We start from the raw sequence: 16,368 nt of genomic DNA, 5'->3' as shown, positions 1-16,368 counted from the left end.
CCCGTGCGCTGCCCGCCGCCCCGGGCACCCCATCAGGCTGGCCCCCGCAGCTGCGCTGGTGTGCGCTCAGGCTGACCTGCAGCTGGAAGCTCTTCCCGCACGTGGCACATGTGAACGGCCGCCCCCCCGGGGGGGCTGCCGGGTGCTTCTTCAGACCCGGCTTGTGGCCGAAGCCTTTGGTCCGGCCGGGGTATTTACAGGGGTCGTTGAAGGGGCTCGGGGCCTGGCCGGGGTCCAGCACGGCCTCTCCGTTGTCGGAGGAGGAGAAGGGCAGCCCTTCGGGCCCAGTCCTCGGGTTGAGGCCCGCAGGAGGCTTACACCTGAAATTCCAGCCCCACCGGACCCCCCCGAAGAGCCAGTCCCCTGGAGAGGTCTCGTCCTGGGTCACTGTGGGGGTGGGATCCCCCAGGTCACGCTCGGGCCGGGCGGGCTCTCTCAGCCCCAGCACGGGGTCCTGGCTGGGGAACGAGCTGCCCTGGCTCTCCCAGGCTCCTTCCTGGACAGGACTGGGGAAGAACCTTGTGGCCTGGCCTGGTCCAAACAGTGTCCCGTGGGCTTCTAGGTCAGTAGGGTGCACTGGTGTGGCCACCACTTCTTCTTCTTGGACTTCTGTTTTTATCACAATTTTTACATCTGCTGAGAAAGACAGAAAAGACCAGGTATCATTCTGTCCCCCTTCCTGCTTAGAAAGGGAAGATCTGATACTTTATTCTGGATATTCAGCCCCACCAAGGCCACTCTGAGCCCTAGTCTCCAAGGCTCAGGATCTAGTTCAGCAGAGGTGCCCAAGGTGGTCAGGCAACTGCCTCAAACTGTGGGTGAGGACATTGTGTTCCAGAACTTTCTCTACAGGTAAAGTAACCATCATATCTGCTCACCTTGTTCTAGAACCTTCACCACAGGTAAGGAACCATTGCATCTCCCCATCACTTCCCATTTTCACTTTGGCTGGTAAGGCTAATCATGAAGCTATTCCAAGGAAGGAACTCAGACCACTGGTGGCAATGCACAGAGCTGGGCTCAGGCACATCTGAGACTGGACCCTGGCTCCCCACAGATCAGCTGCAACTTCAGGCAAGTTCCTCTGTGAATACCCTTTTCCACAGGGTTGCATGAAGATTAAACCAGGCAGCACACGTGAAAGCACTGAGCATGCTGTTTTTGCATGCAGCAAGCATTCAGTAAATGCAGCCAGCTAGCTGCATTTAATGATATATATTTAATGATATATTTAATGATAAAAATACTCATGAAATAGTAATGTTTGATTTTACTTAAATGTACTTGAATTTCACACTTTCAAGTTTTATATCAGAGATCTAGGCTTTTAGCACAATTTGGGGGTGTTAAAATATGACAGAAATTATTGAAGTAACAGCGAATTGTTTTTCAAAACAGAAAATTAATACATAAATATGGCAGTTCTTTTGAAAAGACTCATTTGAAAAGACCCTGATGCTGGGAAGGATTGGAGGCAAGAGGAGAAGGGGACGACAGAGGATGAGAGGGTTGGATGGCATCACCGACTGGATGGATACGAGTTTGAGTAAGCTCCGGGAGTTGGTGAGGGACAGGGAAGCCTGGCGTGCTGCAGTCCATGGGGTTGCAAAGAGTCGTAAACGACTGAGCGACTGAACTGAACTGATGGCAGTTCTTTCCAATTTGAGCTGGTGGACCTCTGTCTTTGGTTGTGCTAATACCTAAGAATTGGTTCCGGTTGGGTTTGGCTTTTCCAGGTCAGAGAGGGGCCAGGATTGCTGAGTCTGGGCAAGAGGTATATATTCTCTCACGGGATCAGCCTGTCAGGACTGACTGGTTAATAACACAAGAAAGGAACTGTGGGAAACATGGACATTCTCAAAAAAGGCTGTTCAAGTCTAACAATGTGGAAGGAGAGAAGGCCAGACTGCACAGCGTTCTCGCATCACTGGCCCCTAAATGCCTCCCGGCTGGCGGGTCTGGTGCCTCAGAAGCAGACGCGAGCACTTCCGGTCCCCATGAGCACTTCCTTTCCTCCCTCTTCCAGTCCTCCCGCCATACCCCGTACCTTCTGTGGAGGCGGCTGTGCTGAGTTTCAGCGTCCCGTCCGAGCAGGCGGAGGAGGGGTGGTGGGGAGGGAGGTCGGCCTGCCAGGAGGTGGGCGGGATAGTGGTTGAGAAGTTGGCGTGGACGCCTGCAGTGAAGAGAGAGCGGGCGAGCGGGTGGGTCAGGCAAAGTGCGGGGAGGCAGGCGCCCGGGGACCCCACCAGCGGCAGCTTTCCCGCCCAAGCATCATGGCCCCACCTCTCCTGAACCAGTTTTTGCCCTCTTCTCTGAGGCACCAGGAAACGCAGATGTGGCTGACTCTTGTCATATAGCCCCCTCCCCCCCTTTTTTTCTCTTTTTTTGAAGTACAGTTACTTTACCATGTTGTGTTAGTTTCTGCTGTGTTAGCAGTGAGTCAGTTATACGTGTACACATATTCTGTCTTTTTCGGATTTCCTTCCCATTTAGGTCACCACAGATCACTGAGTAGAATTCCCTGTGCTGCACAGTACGTTCTCATTAGTCGTCTATTATACATAGTGTATACATGTCATTCCCAAACTCCCAGTTCATCCCACCTCCCCGTCCTTACCCCCTTGGTAACCCTAAGTTTGTTTTCTACCTCCATACAGCGCCTCTTAGGAGGCAGCTGGTGATTTAAATGCTCAGTGCTAGGGCAAGAAGAACAGGGGTGTGGCTGGTGAGAGTGAAGCAGAGAAATACCAGGACAAGAGCATCTCAGAGACAAGAGGGACTCGAAAGATGTCATTTGGAGCAACCCCTGCCACGAGGTGGGAAACCTAAACTAGTCAGGCTAGATGTTCCAGAGCCTGCAGCCCCGCCACAATGCTTCCAGGAACTCCTCCTCCCAGGCCTTGCCCTCAGTCTCTACATCTGGTTCCTGTTGTCTGCTCGCAGCCTCAGCCACTCACCAGAGGCAGCGTCGGTAGAGACATCTCCTGCTCCAGAGTCGAGCTGGCTGAGGCCCCACGGCTCCTCCCCAATATCTGGCTGTCCGGCTGCCCATGCCTCCACACCCAGAGCCTGCTGCTCCTGGAGCTGGAGCTCACCTTCTTGCTTGATCTGCATTAAGAGGTCAGGGGCAGGAACGGGGGGCCCAGAGCCTGAGAAAATAGAGAATGCGTGAGCGACAGCATCAGCGGCCCTGGGGTAGACACACTTCCAGCCAAGGCAAGGCACACAGGGCCTTGCAAAGGTCAAAGAGCCTGGTGGGAAGGGAAGGCAAGAGCTCAAAGAGGAACTGAGGGGCCTTCCAGGCAAAGCACGAGGTCACATGGTATGGAGCACATGGGTCAGGTAGGAAGACAGAACACACGCTCAGAGCTGGATCTCTGGTCCATGAGCAAGGCTGAATTGCCCTAGGGAGGTCCTGTTCTCATTTTAAACACACAAAATCTACCCCCTGCCCCCACAGTCTTACCCATACACATGTACTTACGCAAGCACAAGAGAAAGAGTCCAGGTATATAAGAGTCAAAGGAGGAACACAGAGTCAAATGAAGAGTTTGGGTGAGGAGCCAACTAGAGCTGCTGAAACAGGATGCAGGTCTTAGGGGCTGGGCTGTGACGTCCAAGTGAGCAGGCAGCAGGGCTGAGCTGCCTGCAGCATCCAGCCAGGGGGCTCTGTCCCGTCGGGGAGATGGGGACTAAGACCATCTATGAGGAAAGGCAAGCTATGAGGAAGCTGCCTCTTGTCCAGGGCCATGGGTAGGGAAGCCATCCAGAAGAAATTAAAAGAAATTAGAAAGTAACTTCATACTACCCATATGGTGCAGAAGCCCTAAGTTGAGAAATTCACAGAAAAGTTGACTGAAAACCATGGCAACCCAAGAGACACCCAAACCAAGGCAAATGCAAACCTGCCCATTAGGGCATCCCCACAAGGCAAGCCTTACAGGGCCCCTACTAAAAGACTAAACCTACAAACCAGAAGTGGAGCCAACTGGCATGAGAGCCAGAGCAGAACTCACTCCCACAGACTACAGGAAAAAAAGAATAGCTAGAAGGATACAATAGCATATGTATGTTTAAAACAGTCAAAGAAATGAAGGGAGACTCTCTAAGGCAAGGACAGAAAATTATTTTTAAAAAGGCAGATTTGAAAGAGAACCATGCAGACATTCTAGAAATGACAGAAGCAGTCACGGGTATGAAAAAGTCAATGGCTGGCTTAACAACAGAATGAACATAGCTGCAGAGAAACTTAGTGACTCAGAAGACGGAACTGGGGAGACAGTCCAGAGCACAACACTGAGAGATAAAGAAATGAAAATATAAAAGAGAAGCTGAGACACAAAGGATTCAACGAGAAGTTCCAACATAAGCTGATAGAAATCTAGGAGGGAATGAGAAATGGATACATGGCAATGGGTAGAAAGAAATAATGGCTGATAATTTTCCAAAACTGAAGGTATGGTGAGCCCATGGTTTGAAGGAACACACCAATTCCTAAGTAGGGAGTAAGAAAGAATACAAACCTAGACAGTACTTGTGTGAAATGGAATAAGAGCAAAGTCAAAGAGAAAATTTTAAAGGACACCAAAGATAAAAGAATGACATTCAGATTGAAAGCAGATTTCTGTCAGCAAGATAATATCTTCTGTAAGAAGATAATATCTTCAAAATGCTAAGGGAAAATCACTTTCAACTCATTTTATGAGGCTGGTATAATTTTCATTGCATGAACTAGAGAAACAATTTATAAAATGATCATTTATGAACAGATACACAAAGATCCTAAATGAAAAATTACAAATTAAGTCCAGTGATATGTTTTTAAAAAAGAAAACAGACAATACATTAAGAACAAACCAGATTTATCCTGAGAACTCAAGAAGAAGCTACTCCTGGAAAATGCAGTAACACAACTCACAAACAGATTAATGGAGAAAACCATACAGTCATTTCAACGGACACAGAGGCAACATTCACTTCTAATGTTTCTGTCTGACTGGTTAGCTGTGCAGAGGAACTCTTCTCAGTGTGGAATATAAAAAATGATGGGTAAAGTGTAAAACCCCCAAAGTTTTTAACCATGGATGACCTCTAAGAAAGCATAGGTCAACCATGGTAAATTGCCAGGCGTTTCCCGCTCTACTGCTGGGCTGTGATGGACTGGGCCCACCTGTGAGAAGCCTGGGGCTCAAGCAGGGTGGGAGGTTGGGCTGGAGACCCCTCACCACCACCACACACATAAACCTGGGCCCAAAGGCAACATTCCCAGTGCACTAAACTTAAAGGTGAAAACCTGCCCGTGGAAGGAGACTGCCCATTCTGGCCTTTGGTCTTGGCTGAATGGGAAGAACAGCCTCCCCGGGAGTTGACACAGCCTAGGTGGGTGCTCAAGGGTTTCTGGTGCTGGGCCTCACAAAACAGCATGGTCCCAAAACCTCGAGGCCAACACTGTAGTGACCTGATGACAAGCTAAGGCAGAGAGAGATTCTCAGGACAAGATTTTAAATAGCTCTCAGGCATTAAAGAACTCCCAAATATAAACCACCACCTCAACAGGAAAACTAGTCACCTCAGTCCATCAGAAATCATCAGCTGCAGAATACGAACTGCAAAAACTGGATATGGAAAACCTCATACACAGAATCTGAAGTTTAATACACTCACAGAAATAAATAGAGTGAGAGCATAATGAATAAGAGATGGACAAAACAGTGGTAACATAAAATAATTGAGATTTAGAAACCCAACCTGGAGGTTAAACAACAGAATGGAAATGACCGGCTACAGCGAGGTGAACCAACTAGAAGAAAAGATCAGAAGAGATGTTTCAGAGCTCAGTGAAGGGACGGAGAGGAAGATGTGAAGAGAAGGTCAAAGTTATGAACTGATGTGAACCATTCCAGAATAGGAGAGCAGAGGAAATGGGGCCAGGTAGTATTCACAAAGATAGTGCTGCAAAACTCCCAACTCGTTGAAAAACATCAGTGATTGGAGCAGGATAAAGAAAGAGAAATCCACACCTTGATACACTGTAGTGAAACTGCAGATGACCAAGACCAATATCTAAAAGGCATGGGAAAAAAGATTACCCACAAGAATACTGGCTAGCAAATTATCTTCAAAGGGCTAAAAGAAGCTAACAATCAAACTAGAATTACGTCCTTCAAATGTAGAAATGGAGGAAGGACATTTTCAGGCACATATAAACACATATACAAACCTACACAACTGAGAGTTTTTATCATCACCAGATCCACACACACACACACACAAATAACAAGTGTGTATTTTAGAAGATAAACATCTCCAGATTACTTCTAAAAGAATAGAAACAATACATAACTTCCAAACTAATTAAAAATAATAGAAGGTCCTATAACTATTAAAGAACTTAAATCAGTAGATAAAAATCTTCCCTAGAAAGAAAAACATTCAAAGAATAGATAATTCCAATATTACAGAAAGTCTATGACCAAATTAAAAAAAGAAGCAATGCATCATAACTTTTATCTTTAATACCAAAACCAGACAAAGCCAGTCTAAGAAAGGAAAAGTATAGGCCAGGCTCACTCATGAAGAAAGATTCCAAAATTCTAAACAAAATACTTAGCATATTAAGTCTAGCACTGTTTATAGAGGATCATGAGTAACTTAGACTTTTCCCCAAGGTTGCAAGCGTGGTTCAACATTAGAAAAATAACATAATTTACCATTATGAGGAGGTTAAAGAAGAAGAATCATATAATTGTCTCTCTTTGCGACCCCATGGATTATAGCCTGTCAGGCTCTTCTGTCCATGGAATTCTCCAGGCAAGAGTACTGGAGTGGGTAGCCGTTCCCTTCTCCAAGGGATCTTCCCAACCCAGGGATCAAACCCAGGTCTCCCACATTGCAGGCAGATTCTTTACCATCTGAGCCACTAGGGAAGCCTATAATCATCTCAATAGATACCAAAACAGCATTCCATAAAAATTCACAGCTATTCTTTTTTTTTTTTTCCCAAATTAATCATTCTATTTTATTCATGTTGAGTGTTATGAAAGAGTACAGAGTATAATGAGTGCTTGACTTGGCCATTAAACTACATGAGGATCTGAAGGTTTTCTTAGGAATTTATGATTCTATTGAGATCTGATAAATGAGTCAAAGCTGGATAAAGAGACGACTAAGGTTCAGCTGTTCTTGTTAGAAATATCTAGTCAACCAGAAATAGAGAAAACTCTTTTAGCCTGATAAACGACACTGATCAACAAAACCTTTAACAAATATTAGACTCAGTGTGAAAAGTTAAAAAGCATCTTCTTTAACATCATGAACCAATTGGACACCTGTTGTCATCACTTCTGTATAAGAATTTTCTGCGAGCTCTCAGCTAGCACACAAGAGAAAACTAAAAGATTTGAAAACAAACAAAAAATTCATATTACTCATAGGGGATATGATGATCTTTTTAGAAAACCTGAGAATCATCAGACAATTATTATAAAAGTTATTAGGACTACTGAGAATTTTAGCAAAGTTCTTAGAAATATCAATAAATAAAAGACAACTGCATTTTCGTTTACTCCTAGGGTTTTAAGGGAGCATAGCAATCACCATTTTTCTTCCCTGTCATGGATCTTAACAATCAGAGAACTAAAACCCAAGAGGAAGGCTGGTGAGGATAAACTCTTCTTATAACTGATAAACAGGGATGCAGCTTTTATCTGTGGCAAGAGGGGTCCTCAGTACTGACCCTGGATCAGGAAGTCACCCACTGGACCATGGTGAAGGAGGCTTTCCCCAGTACAGCAGCACATCCCTGGGGGCGGCCAGCTGCCCAAGGGAAGAAGGGTGGGCAGGGACTGTGCATGTCCAAGCCTTGCTCCCAAACTCCCCGACAAGGTGCGTCCCTGGTGGGATGCCTAACTGTGTGGGAGACGGTGGGATGTTACATAACCGAGCCCTGTCCCAGAAGAAAAAGCACTGGGAAAGGGTGCTCCCTGTCCCAATGACCCCAGCACACAGCAGCAACAAACAGAAAATGCACCTTAAAAAAAGGCACCATGACAACAGTGATTCAAAACATGCAAAGAATGGAGGAATATAAGATATAACAAAAAAATGTTATAAAACTTCACTGAGACATTACAGATGAGCTGCATGGAGGGACTTAACGATCTTCACAAATAAAACCCTTAATATAGTAAAAAGGTCAGTTCTCTCCAAAATGATTAACAGAATGCGTGCAATTCCAACCACAATCCCAACTGGATTTTTTATGGAATTTGGTAAGGCAATTAGGACGTTTACCTTAAAGGACAAAGGAAAGGAAGCCCAGAGTGCCAGTAAAAAAGTACCAGCGTTCCAACCTCCCATGGCCATAAAAGTTTGTTCCGGATGGATTAAGAACTTGACCATAAAAGGCAACATTTTAGAAGAAAAATAAGATGGTGTATCATGACCTTGACGTAGGGGAAAATTCCTTAATTAAGATATAAAAAGGACAAACCATAAAGGTAAAAAATTAGAAAGTCCAGGTATGTTAAAATAAAAAGCATCTGTTCTTTAAAATCTACCGTAAATGGAGAAAATATATATGTGGGTGGCTCAGAGGGTAAAGCGTCTGCCTGCAGTGCAGGAGACCTGGGTTCGATCTGTGGGTCAGGAAGATCCCCTGGAGAAGGAAATGGCAACCCACTCCAGTACTCTTGCCTGGAAAATCCCATGGACAGAGAAGCCCGGTAGACTACAGTCCATGGGATGGCAAAGAGTCGTACGTGACTGAGCGACTTCACTTTCACTTTCATATATATATATGGAAAGAATTAATATTTAGAACAGTAAAGAACTCTTACAAGTCAATACAGAAGGGGAAAACAAAAGTATACAGAAGGCATAAGCAGGCATTTTACAAAAGAGAAAGATAAGTGGCCCATAAACAGGGGATATAATGTTCATTGATTAGGAAAAGACACATTTGAAACTATAAATTTTAAACCATTTCACTGCCACCAGATGGGCAGAAATAAAAATAGACGGCATTTCTAGGGCTGAGGAAAGGGTGCGCTACTGCTGGAGAGCACGCCGAGACGCTACCGGGAAGAGCCACGTGTGCGCTTTCCTATGACCCAGCAGTTCTGCTGCCCAGCCTCCACCTTGAGAAACTCTTACACGTGCGTAAGACTTTCCACCACAGCATTGTTCCTGAAAGCAAAACAGTTAGAAACAGCACAAACACCCATCACCAGCAGAAGGGAAAAACACATCCTGTGTTACATTCAAAAATACAAACTATAAAGGGGTGAAAATCATGAAAAGGAATGAACTACAGCTGTACTACATCAACGCGGATGGCTCTCAAAAACGTAAAGTCAAACGAAAAAAGCAAGTTAAAGAAAAAAAATATGTATATAGTATGATCTCATTCATAGAAAGTTCAAAACTGGTTAAACAATGTTACTTAGGAATATATACACAGGTAATAAAAAGGCAAAGAAAAGCAAGGGACTGATCTCAAAGGTCTGCATTTCTGTTTATCTGTGAAGAGTAAGGGAGGGTGTGGGGTCTGGAAGGGACAATGGGTTCTAGAAGGTTAGAAGGTTCTGGTTATGATCTATTTCTTATGTTGGAGGTTGGGAATATGGGGGATGTTGACTAATTGTTCTCTCAACTTTACGTATTTTGTTTATGTTATGTATATTTATTCTGTATGTATTTTTTATGTTATACAATACACAGTAACAATGTATGAAAGAAATAAAACAATATTTAAAAAAGAAGCATTTGGTATAATATGACGAATTTGTTCAGGATTAAAAACCATAGCCAGAAGTGGAAGGAAACATCTTTAAACTAATAGTTATCTTCAAAAGTCTATGGCAGATTTTTTAATGATGGCCATCCTGACCCGTGCAAGGTGATACCTCATTGTACTTTTGATTTGCATTTCTCTAGTAATGAGTGATGTTCAGTGCTAATGAGGTGGATGAACCTAGAGCCTATTATACAGAGTGAATCAGAAAGAGAAAGACAAATACTGTATATTAACACATGCATATGGAGTCCAGAAAGATGGTGCTGATGAACCTATTTGCAGGGCAGCGATGGAAACGCAGACGTAAAGAACAGACCTGTGGCCACAGTTGGGGAAGGAGAGGGCGGGGCACACAGACAGGAGCATGGAGACAGATCCATGACCGCATGTAAAATAGGCAGCAAGTGGGGATTCGCTGTGTGACACAGGGAGCTCAACCCAGTCCTCTGTGACAACCTCGAGGGCTGGGGTGGGGAGGGAGGTGGGAGCAGGGTTTAGGAGGGAGGGGACATATATATGCTTGTGGCTGATTCATGTTGATGTATGGCAGAAACCAATACAATATTGTAAAGCAATTATCCCCCAATTAAAAAACAAAAAGTCTATGGCAAAAAAATCACCCTAAATGCTGAAACTCCACAGACAAGGACGCCAGCTATCGCAGCTGCTACTAATATTTAACCATGTCCTATACCCACTGCGAAACCAGAAAAATAAAGTTAAGAAAATTTCAAAAGAAGAGGTAACTTTTGTGCTGTCCAGGGACGGCCCAACTGTCTATGTAAAAAAAAAACCTGGGAATCTAAATTGACAAGTCATTAGACGTAATGAGAGGTTGAGAAAATGTTTTCTTTCACTAAACAGAGTCAGCGGCATAACTGCACACCTGCAACAACTATTTAAAACGTGTAATTAATTTAAAAATCTCATCCACAATAGAAACAACGAGCAGGAGAAAAGTGTTAAAGCCTTATTCAGGCACACGCAGAAGGCGACAATAAACGAGTCTTCCTGTGGATAAGGGGGTTCCATATTGCAATGACAGGAGTTCTCCAGACGTGAAATTACAAAGGAAATGCAATTCCAGTCAAAATTCCAAGAGGATTTCTGAGAACCTGACGTAAAGGTTCTGAAATCCATATAGAAGAACAAAGGTCCAGGAATAGCCAAGAAAAGTTTAGAAAAACAAGTAGGGAACGTGTAGTCTACTAGATTTCAAGGCTTATTATGAAACTAACAACAGTGAGAATTGGTACAGAGATAGAGACAGAAGAAATGAGTGAAGACAGGGAAACGGTGCACGCGTGTACGGAAATCTGGTTCATGATGCGACGCACATTACACACGGAGAAAAGGAAGAACATCCAGTGAACTCTGCTGGAAGGTCAGATGTCTTGTGGGGAAACTTTGAAAGAATTCTCCCTTGCAATCTACACAAATACGAATTCTAGTCGGATTAAAGACTTTAATGTGAAAAGCAAAACTAGAGGGAGGCAGGAAAGGATATTTTAAGGCAGAAAAAGCACAGATCGTAAAGGCAAAGGCTGGTGTTAATGACTCCGCCAAAAATTAAAACTTCTACCCAAGGACTACAAAGTTAAAAGCCCTGCCACAGCCTGGGAGAAGATAATCTGTAATGTAAATAACAGATAAAGGGTTCATATCCCAAACTACATAGAGGTCCTGAATCAGTAAGATAATGAAAACAGCAGAAAAACAGAAAAAGATAATTCACTGGAGAAGAAACCAAATAACAATCTGAAGAAGGTGCTCAGCTCCATTCACAACTGGGGAAATGCAAATTAAAACAAGATACCATTTCATTTCCATCAGACTGGCAAACATCTAACTCTGAAAACTGGGCAAGGAATTAAGAAGACAGGCACCACCCGTAAGGGCTGGGGAGCACAGATGCCCAGGGTGGGTGATCTGTGGTTAAGGGCAAAGGCAGGTGCAGGCTGGCATGCCCTTCCTGGTCTGTTCCCTAGAGGAACACCAGCACCTGGACCCGGAGAGGCGCCTTTGAATGTCCACTCGACTACCACTTGTGACGGCGAGAAATTAGAAACCACTTATGCACAACTCAACAGAGGGATGGATAATAAATTGAGATATAGTTGCTTTTGGAATACTGAGCATCCATTTTAAATGAATGCACTTGATTTATATGCATCAATAGAGATAAGTATGAAATACAGAGTACTCATAGGCAGTATGATATTTATGTGATGTTTTCAAGACACACAGAACCATATTCTGTATTGTTTATGGCTACATATGTACATAATAGAAGTTTTAAAATGTGGATAGAGAGGACAGACATCGACTTTTGGACAACTGGTTACCCTGGGGAGGAATGAGACTGAGAGAGCTGAAAAGGAATTTAGATTACATCAGAAATATATTTTTTCACACATACATACAAATGATGAAACACGGCACACGTTCAACAAATATTAAATTCCTACTCTGTGCTATATATATACACTCTGTGCAGTGTTCTAGGAGCCCGGATTATATGAACAAAATCAATAGAGGTTCTTATCCTCTTGAGATTTATATCCTAACGAAGGTGGGGGTGGTTACCAGACAAGCAAATCTATAAATATGAAACATGTATCTTCTATAAATACGAAATATATTTTATTTCTACATACTTAATAATATCTTTGTCCACATAAAACCTGTGAATATAAAACAGTATCTGCAGAGCATGCCTGGCAGAAGGTAGGACCAGGAGCAAAGGCTCAGAGGCTGGCCCAGTGTAGAGCTCTGGGAGAACAGCAGGGACGCTGGGACAGGAGTGGAGCGCCAGGGGGACGAGCCCAACGGTGCGAGTCGGTGCAAAGCCAGCAGGGCTGTCTGCTGTAACGCGGGAGAGCAGACCCTAGAGGGTCAGGGAGACGGGCAGGAGGTGCTTGCCATGAGGCCACGCAGGAGACCAGGGACCTGAGAGTCTGCAGGCAGTGCTAGCAGGGTTTCCCTGATGGGACGGACGGGTGTGGATAAGGGTCAGAGACGACCATGGGTTTGGGGCTGCAGCGGAGGATGGAGGCTACCTACTGCCTGGGAGGAGTCGGTTTTGATGGCGGACGAGGAGCTTGGCGAGGCACGTGTTTCAAACAGGACGTCCGTAACCTGTCCATGGGGACATGGACCCCACAGAGTTCAGGGGAGAGGTCCCAGTGAGAGCACCCGCCAGGATGACTGGGTATGGGTGTGGGAGGGCACACTGAGGGCACCCCAACCACGAAAGGTCAGAAAAGGTCGGGGGGCTGGAAATAGCAAAGGACAGGCAGGAGGAAAACCAGGACAAGCACCCCTGGTGCCCAGTGGAGGGGAGGGGAGGGGAGCAGGCGGGACTCTTGGGGCAGAGCCTGAGGATTGGGGTTGGGGGTGGGGGGTGGGCTTGCTGGGGACTGAGTTCCACAGAGCACTACCGTGGGAGGACTTCAGGGTTGCAGAAAAGTGGAGAGGAGGTCTGTCAAGGGGCTGCACCAAGCCCTGAGCTGGGGAGGGCGAGCCAGGGACCAGGCTGGGAGGGGATGGGGGGCCACCTGGCAGGGGTTCCCGCAGAGGAGCTCAAGGCCAAGAGAGGGGAATGTGAGTGCCCGGAGGGGGCAAGGGGGAGGGTCTCGCCAGAATCCACCGCATTTCCAGGCCCCTATTTCACTCTCTTAGCATGCTGGAGAAGCCAGGGAGGCCTCCCCACAGATGTTGTCAGTGCAATAAAACAGACCTACGGGGAGCCTCCCACCCTGGCAAGCGGCTGGCTGCCCATGTGTCCTAACTGTCTTCCCCATCCAGGCAGCACTCTGCTCTTCGTCAAGGTCTTGCTTTTAGCACAGTCCCTGGCACCCGGGAGACTCTCAAAAAAAAACATGTTTGTTGACCTAGACGGGTGAATGCTTTCTGGGCACAGCCTGCCCCTGGGAAATGGCAAATCCAACTGTGGTGATAACGGCACACATGGAGACACATTTCATAAATCACAAATTAAACACAGAAGACTGTTTACTAAGACAGGTGTTCAGACAAGAAGGAAAGCCCCAGGCAGGTGGTGCAGACAGACAAGAGGTCTTGGGAGGAGGCTGGCTTGAGGCTGCAGGGGCTGCCCCCTGCTTACGGACAGACTGTCGCAGACCCCTGGCCCAGCAAGGTCTTCCCTTCACCCGTTTGGCTTTTCTTGTGTGTCCACCTGTCCTTCTCTTAACTTTCAAAGGTGCTGACTGGCCCAGGAAAACCTGAGAATGTGGTGTCGGGTATCCAGATTCACCTGAAATAAATCGGTGGCTCTGGTCAGACTGAAACGTGACTAACGGGTCAATGTTCTGTGATTGCTAATGGGTTTCAGTGAAATCTGGTTCTCGGGTGGAGGCAAGGCTGACTCTTTGAAAAGCTATGAATGAACTAAATCCTGTCTTCATGACCTTCTACCTTCCTGTCTGCTTCCTGCTCCCTCTTCCCCTAATTCCGAGCCACAGACACCATCTCTTTCCTAAAAACTAGGTTTGCTACCTGTTTCCATGCTGGGAAGCTGAACAGCTAAAGGTCATAAGAAAACTCGTGTTTAAAGCATTGCTGTTTTTCCTTAGCTGTCCCTGGAAAGAAGGTCACGCCCGCCCTGGCCATGTCCTCCCCTGGGTCCATCCGACCCGCTGCTGTCTCCCCGGCCATCCCCACCCCTCACCTGGACTCGGGTCCACGGGAACATCTGGAACCTTGGGGCCAGCACGACGCCAGCTGCACGGCTCCTTCCCCTGTTCAATCTGAGAGAGGACCTCGGGCTTGGAGATGGCGTAGTCTGAAGAAGAACAGAAGGGTTAGCTTTGGCCACGTTCCACTTAAGAGGTGGGGATAGGCAGCCCGGGAAACCAAGATGGCCTAGAAACCACACCTCTCAATTGGTACAGGGCAGTGATTCTCAAGCACAGGTGAGTCTGTCTCCCAGGGGGAAAACGGTCAGAGTCGGAGATGTTTTTGGTTGTCGAGACTGGGGACACGGCAGAGGTGCCGCTGGCATCCGCTGGCAAGAGGCTGATGGCCGTCCTACAAGGCCCAGGATGGTCCCCAAAACAAAGCTTCATCTGGCCCAAGATGCGGTGCTGAGCATAAGACACGTTGATACAGGGTCTCTGGGTTAAGAAGCAGTTGTTGTTTAGTCGCTCAGCCGTGTCTAACTCTTTGCGACCCAGTGGACTGTAGCCCTCCAGGCTCCTCTCTGTCCATAAGATTCTCCCAGCAAGAATACTGGAGTGGGTTACCATTTCTTTCTCTAGGGGATCTTCCCAACACAGAGATCAACTGCATCTCCTACACTGGCAGGTGGGTTCTCTACCACGGAGCCACCAGGGAAGCCCCTAAGAAGCAGTGCATTCCTGCAAACCGGAATATAACCTCACCTGCTCCCACCTCATAAGCACACCTTGTTGCCTTCAGACCTGCGATCACACAGACATCATCTGAAGAGGTAGTAAGTCCAGAAGAAACAGTCCAGGCCTTCTTGGGGGGTATTGCACGAGGGTAGCGGCAGCAGGCCCAGGGTCAGGGAAGCCGCCAGGTAAGAGGGCAGCACTGGCTGCGAGAAGCCTGGTCTGCCCATATTCTCCTCGGTCAAGGCCTCATGTCTCAGTAAGAGAAGGCGAGAGTAAAAGCACTCCTCAAACGTGGACTGATCGTACAAGATCTGAGAATTGGAGGAGCCTCCTCCGCTCCAGGACTCAGCAAGAGACAGAAACGGCTGTGCTCTGGACCTGGTTAGGAGAGGGGTCGCTATGCCTCTCGGTTTGGCAATCCGTGAACTTCACTGGGCAGAAGACAGCCTTTGACTCAGTCACCCTGGGCTCAACTTCAGTAAGAGGAGGGAGATAACTGTCCATGGTCAAGGGTCCCAGTGATTTACGTGTCCTTGCGATAAAAAACCACCAGCAGCAAGAAAGAGGTTGAGATCTCCCCGTGCTGTCTGTGCTTAGTCGCTCAATTGTGTCCGACTCTTTGCGACCCCATGGACTGCAGCCCGCCAGGCTCCTCTGCCCAAGGGGATTCTCTAGGCAGGAATACTGGAGTGGGTGGCCATGCCCTCCTCCAGGGGATCTTCCTAAACCCAGGGATCGAACCCAGGTCTCCCACATTGCAGGTGGATTCTTTACTGTCAAGGAAGCTCAGGAATACTGGAGTGGGTAGCCAAGCCCTTCTCCAGGGCATCTTCCTGACCCACGAATCGAACTGGGGTCTCCTGCGTTGCAGACGGATTCTTTACCGGCTGAGCTACCAGGGAAGCCCTGAGACCTCCTTAAACCACATTTAACCAGGAAATGAATCGCATGCCTTACCCAGGGAGACCAGCGTCTCATAGTTGCCCCTCATCACGTGCTTGTACAGCTCCTTCTGCCACTCGTCCAGCTTGCCCCACTCCTGCTCAGAGAAATACACGGCCACGTCATCAAAGGGCACCTGGAACCACAGGGTCACGCAGGCTCACCCACACGCCAACGGGCAAGGGCCGTGGGCTGTCCCACCCCCGGTGCCCAGGGCTTACCCTGGGGACCTCGCCCTTGCTGCCTGGGGGCAGC

At 47.0% G+C, this 16,368-nt stretch overlaps 1 protein-coding gene across 1 annotated transcript in view; it reads right to left on the bottom strand.

Moving 5' to 3' along the window:
• The window catches only part of ZNF746 (zinc finger protein 746), a 23,548-nt gene that overhangs the window by 6,803 nt on the left and 377 nt on the right, over positions 1–16,368 (bottom strand). Inside the window, exons 2-8 of the mRNA XM_010843883.1 lie at positions 16,335–16,357; positions 16,129–16,249; positions 15,199–15,258; positions 14,487–14,600; positions 2,958–3,149; positions 2,048–2,173; positions 77–636 (exon numbers count right to left, since the gene is read on the bottom strand). Coding sequence (XP_010842185.1) covers positions 77–636; positions 2,048–2,173; positions 2,958–3,149; positions 14,487–14,600; positions 15,199–15,258; positions 16,129–16,249; positions 16,335–16,357 — 1,196 coding nt within the window. The remainder of the gene's footprint in view (positions 1–76; positions 637–2,047; positions 2,174–2,957; positions 3,150–14,486; positions 14,601–15,198; positions 15,259–16,128; positions 16,250–16,334; positions 16,358–16,368) is intronic.

Source organism: Bison bison, unplaced genomic scaffold, assembly GCF_000754665.1.
Source record: "Bison bison bison isolate TAMUID 2011002044 unplaced genomic scaffold, Bison_UMD1.0 scf7180017864191, whole genome shotgun sequence".
NCBI lineage: Eukaryota > Metazoa > Chordata > Mammalia > Artiodactyla > Bovidae > Bison > Bison bison.
This window is presented reverse-complemented; position numbering and strand designations above follow the sequence as displayed.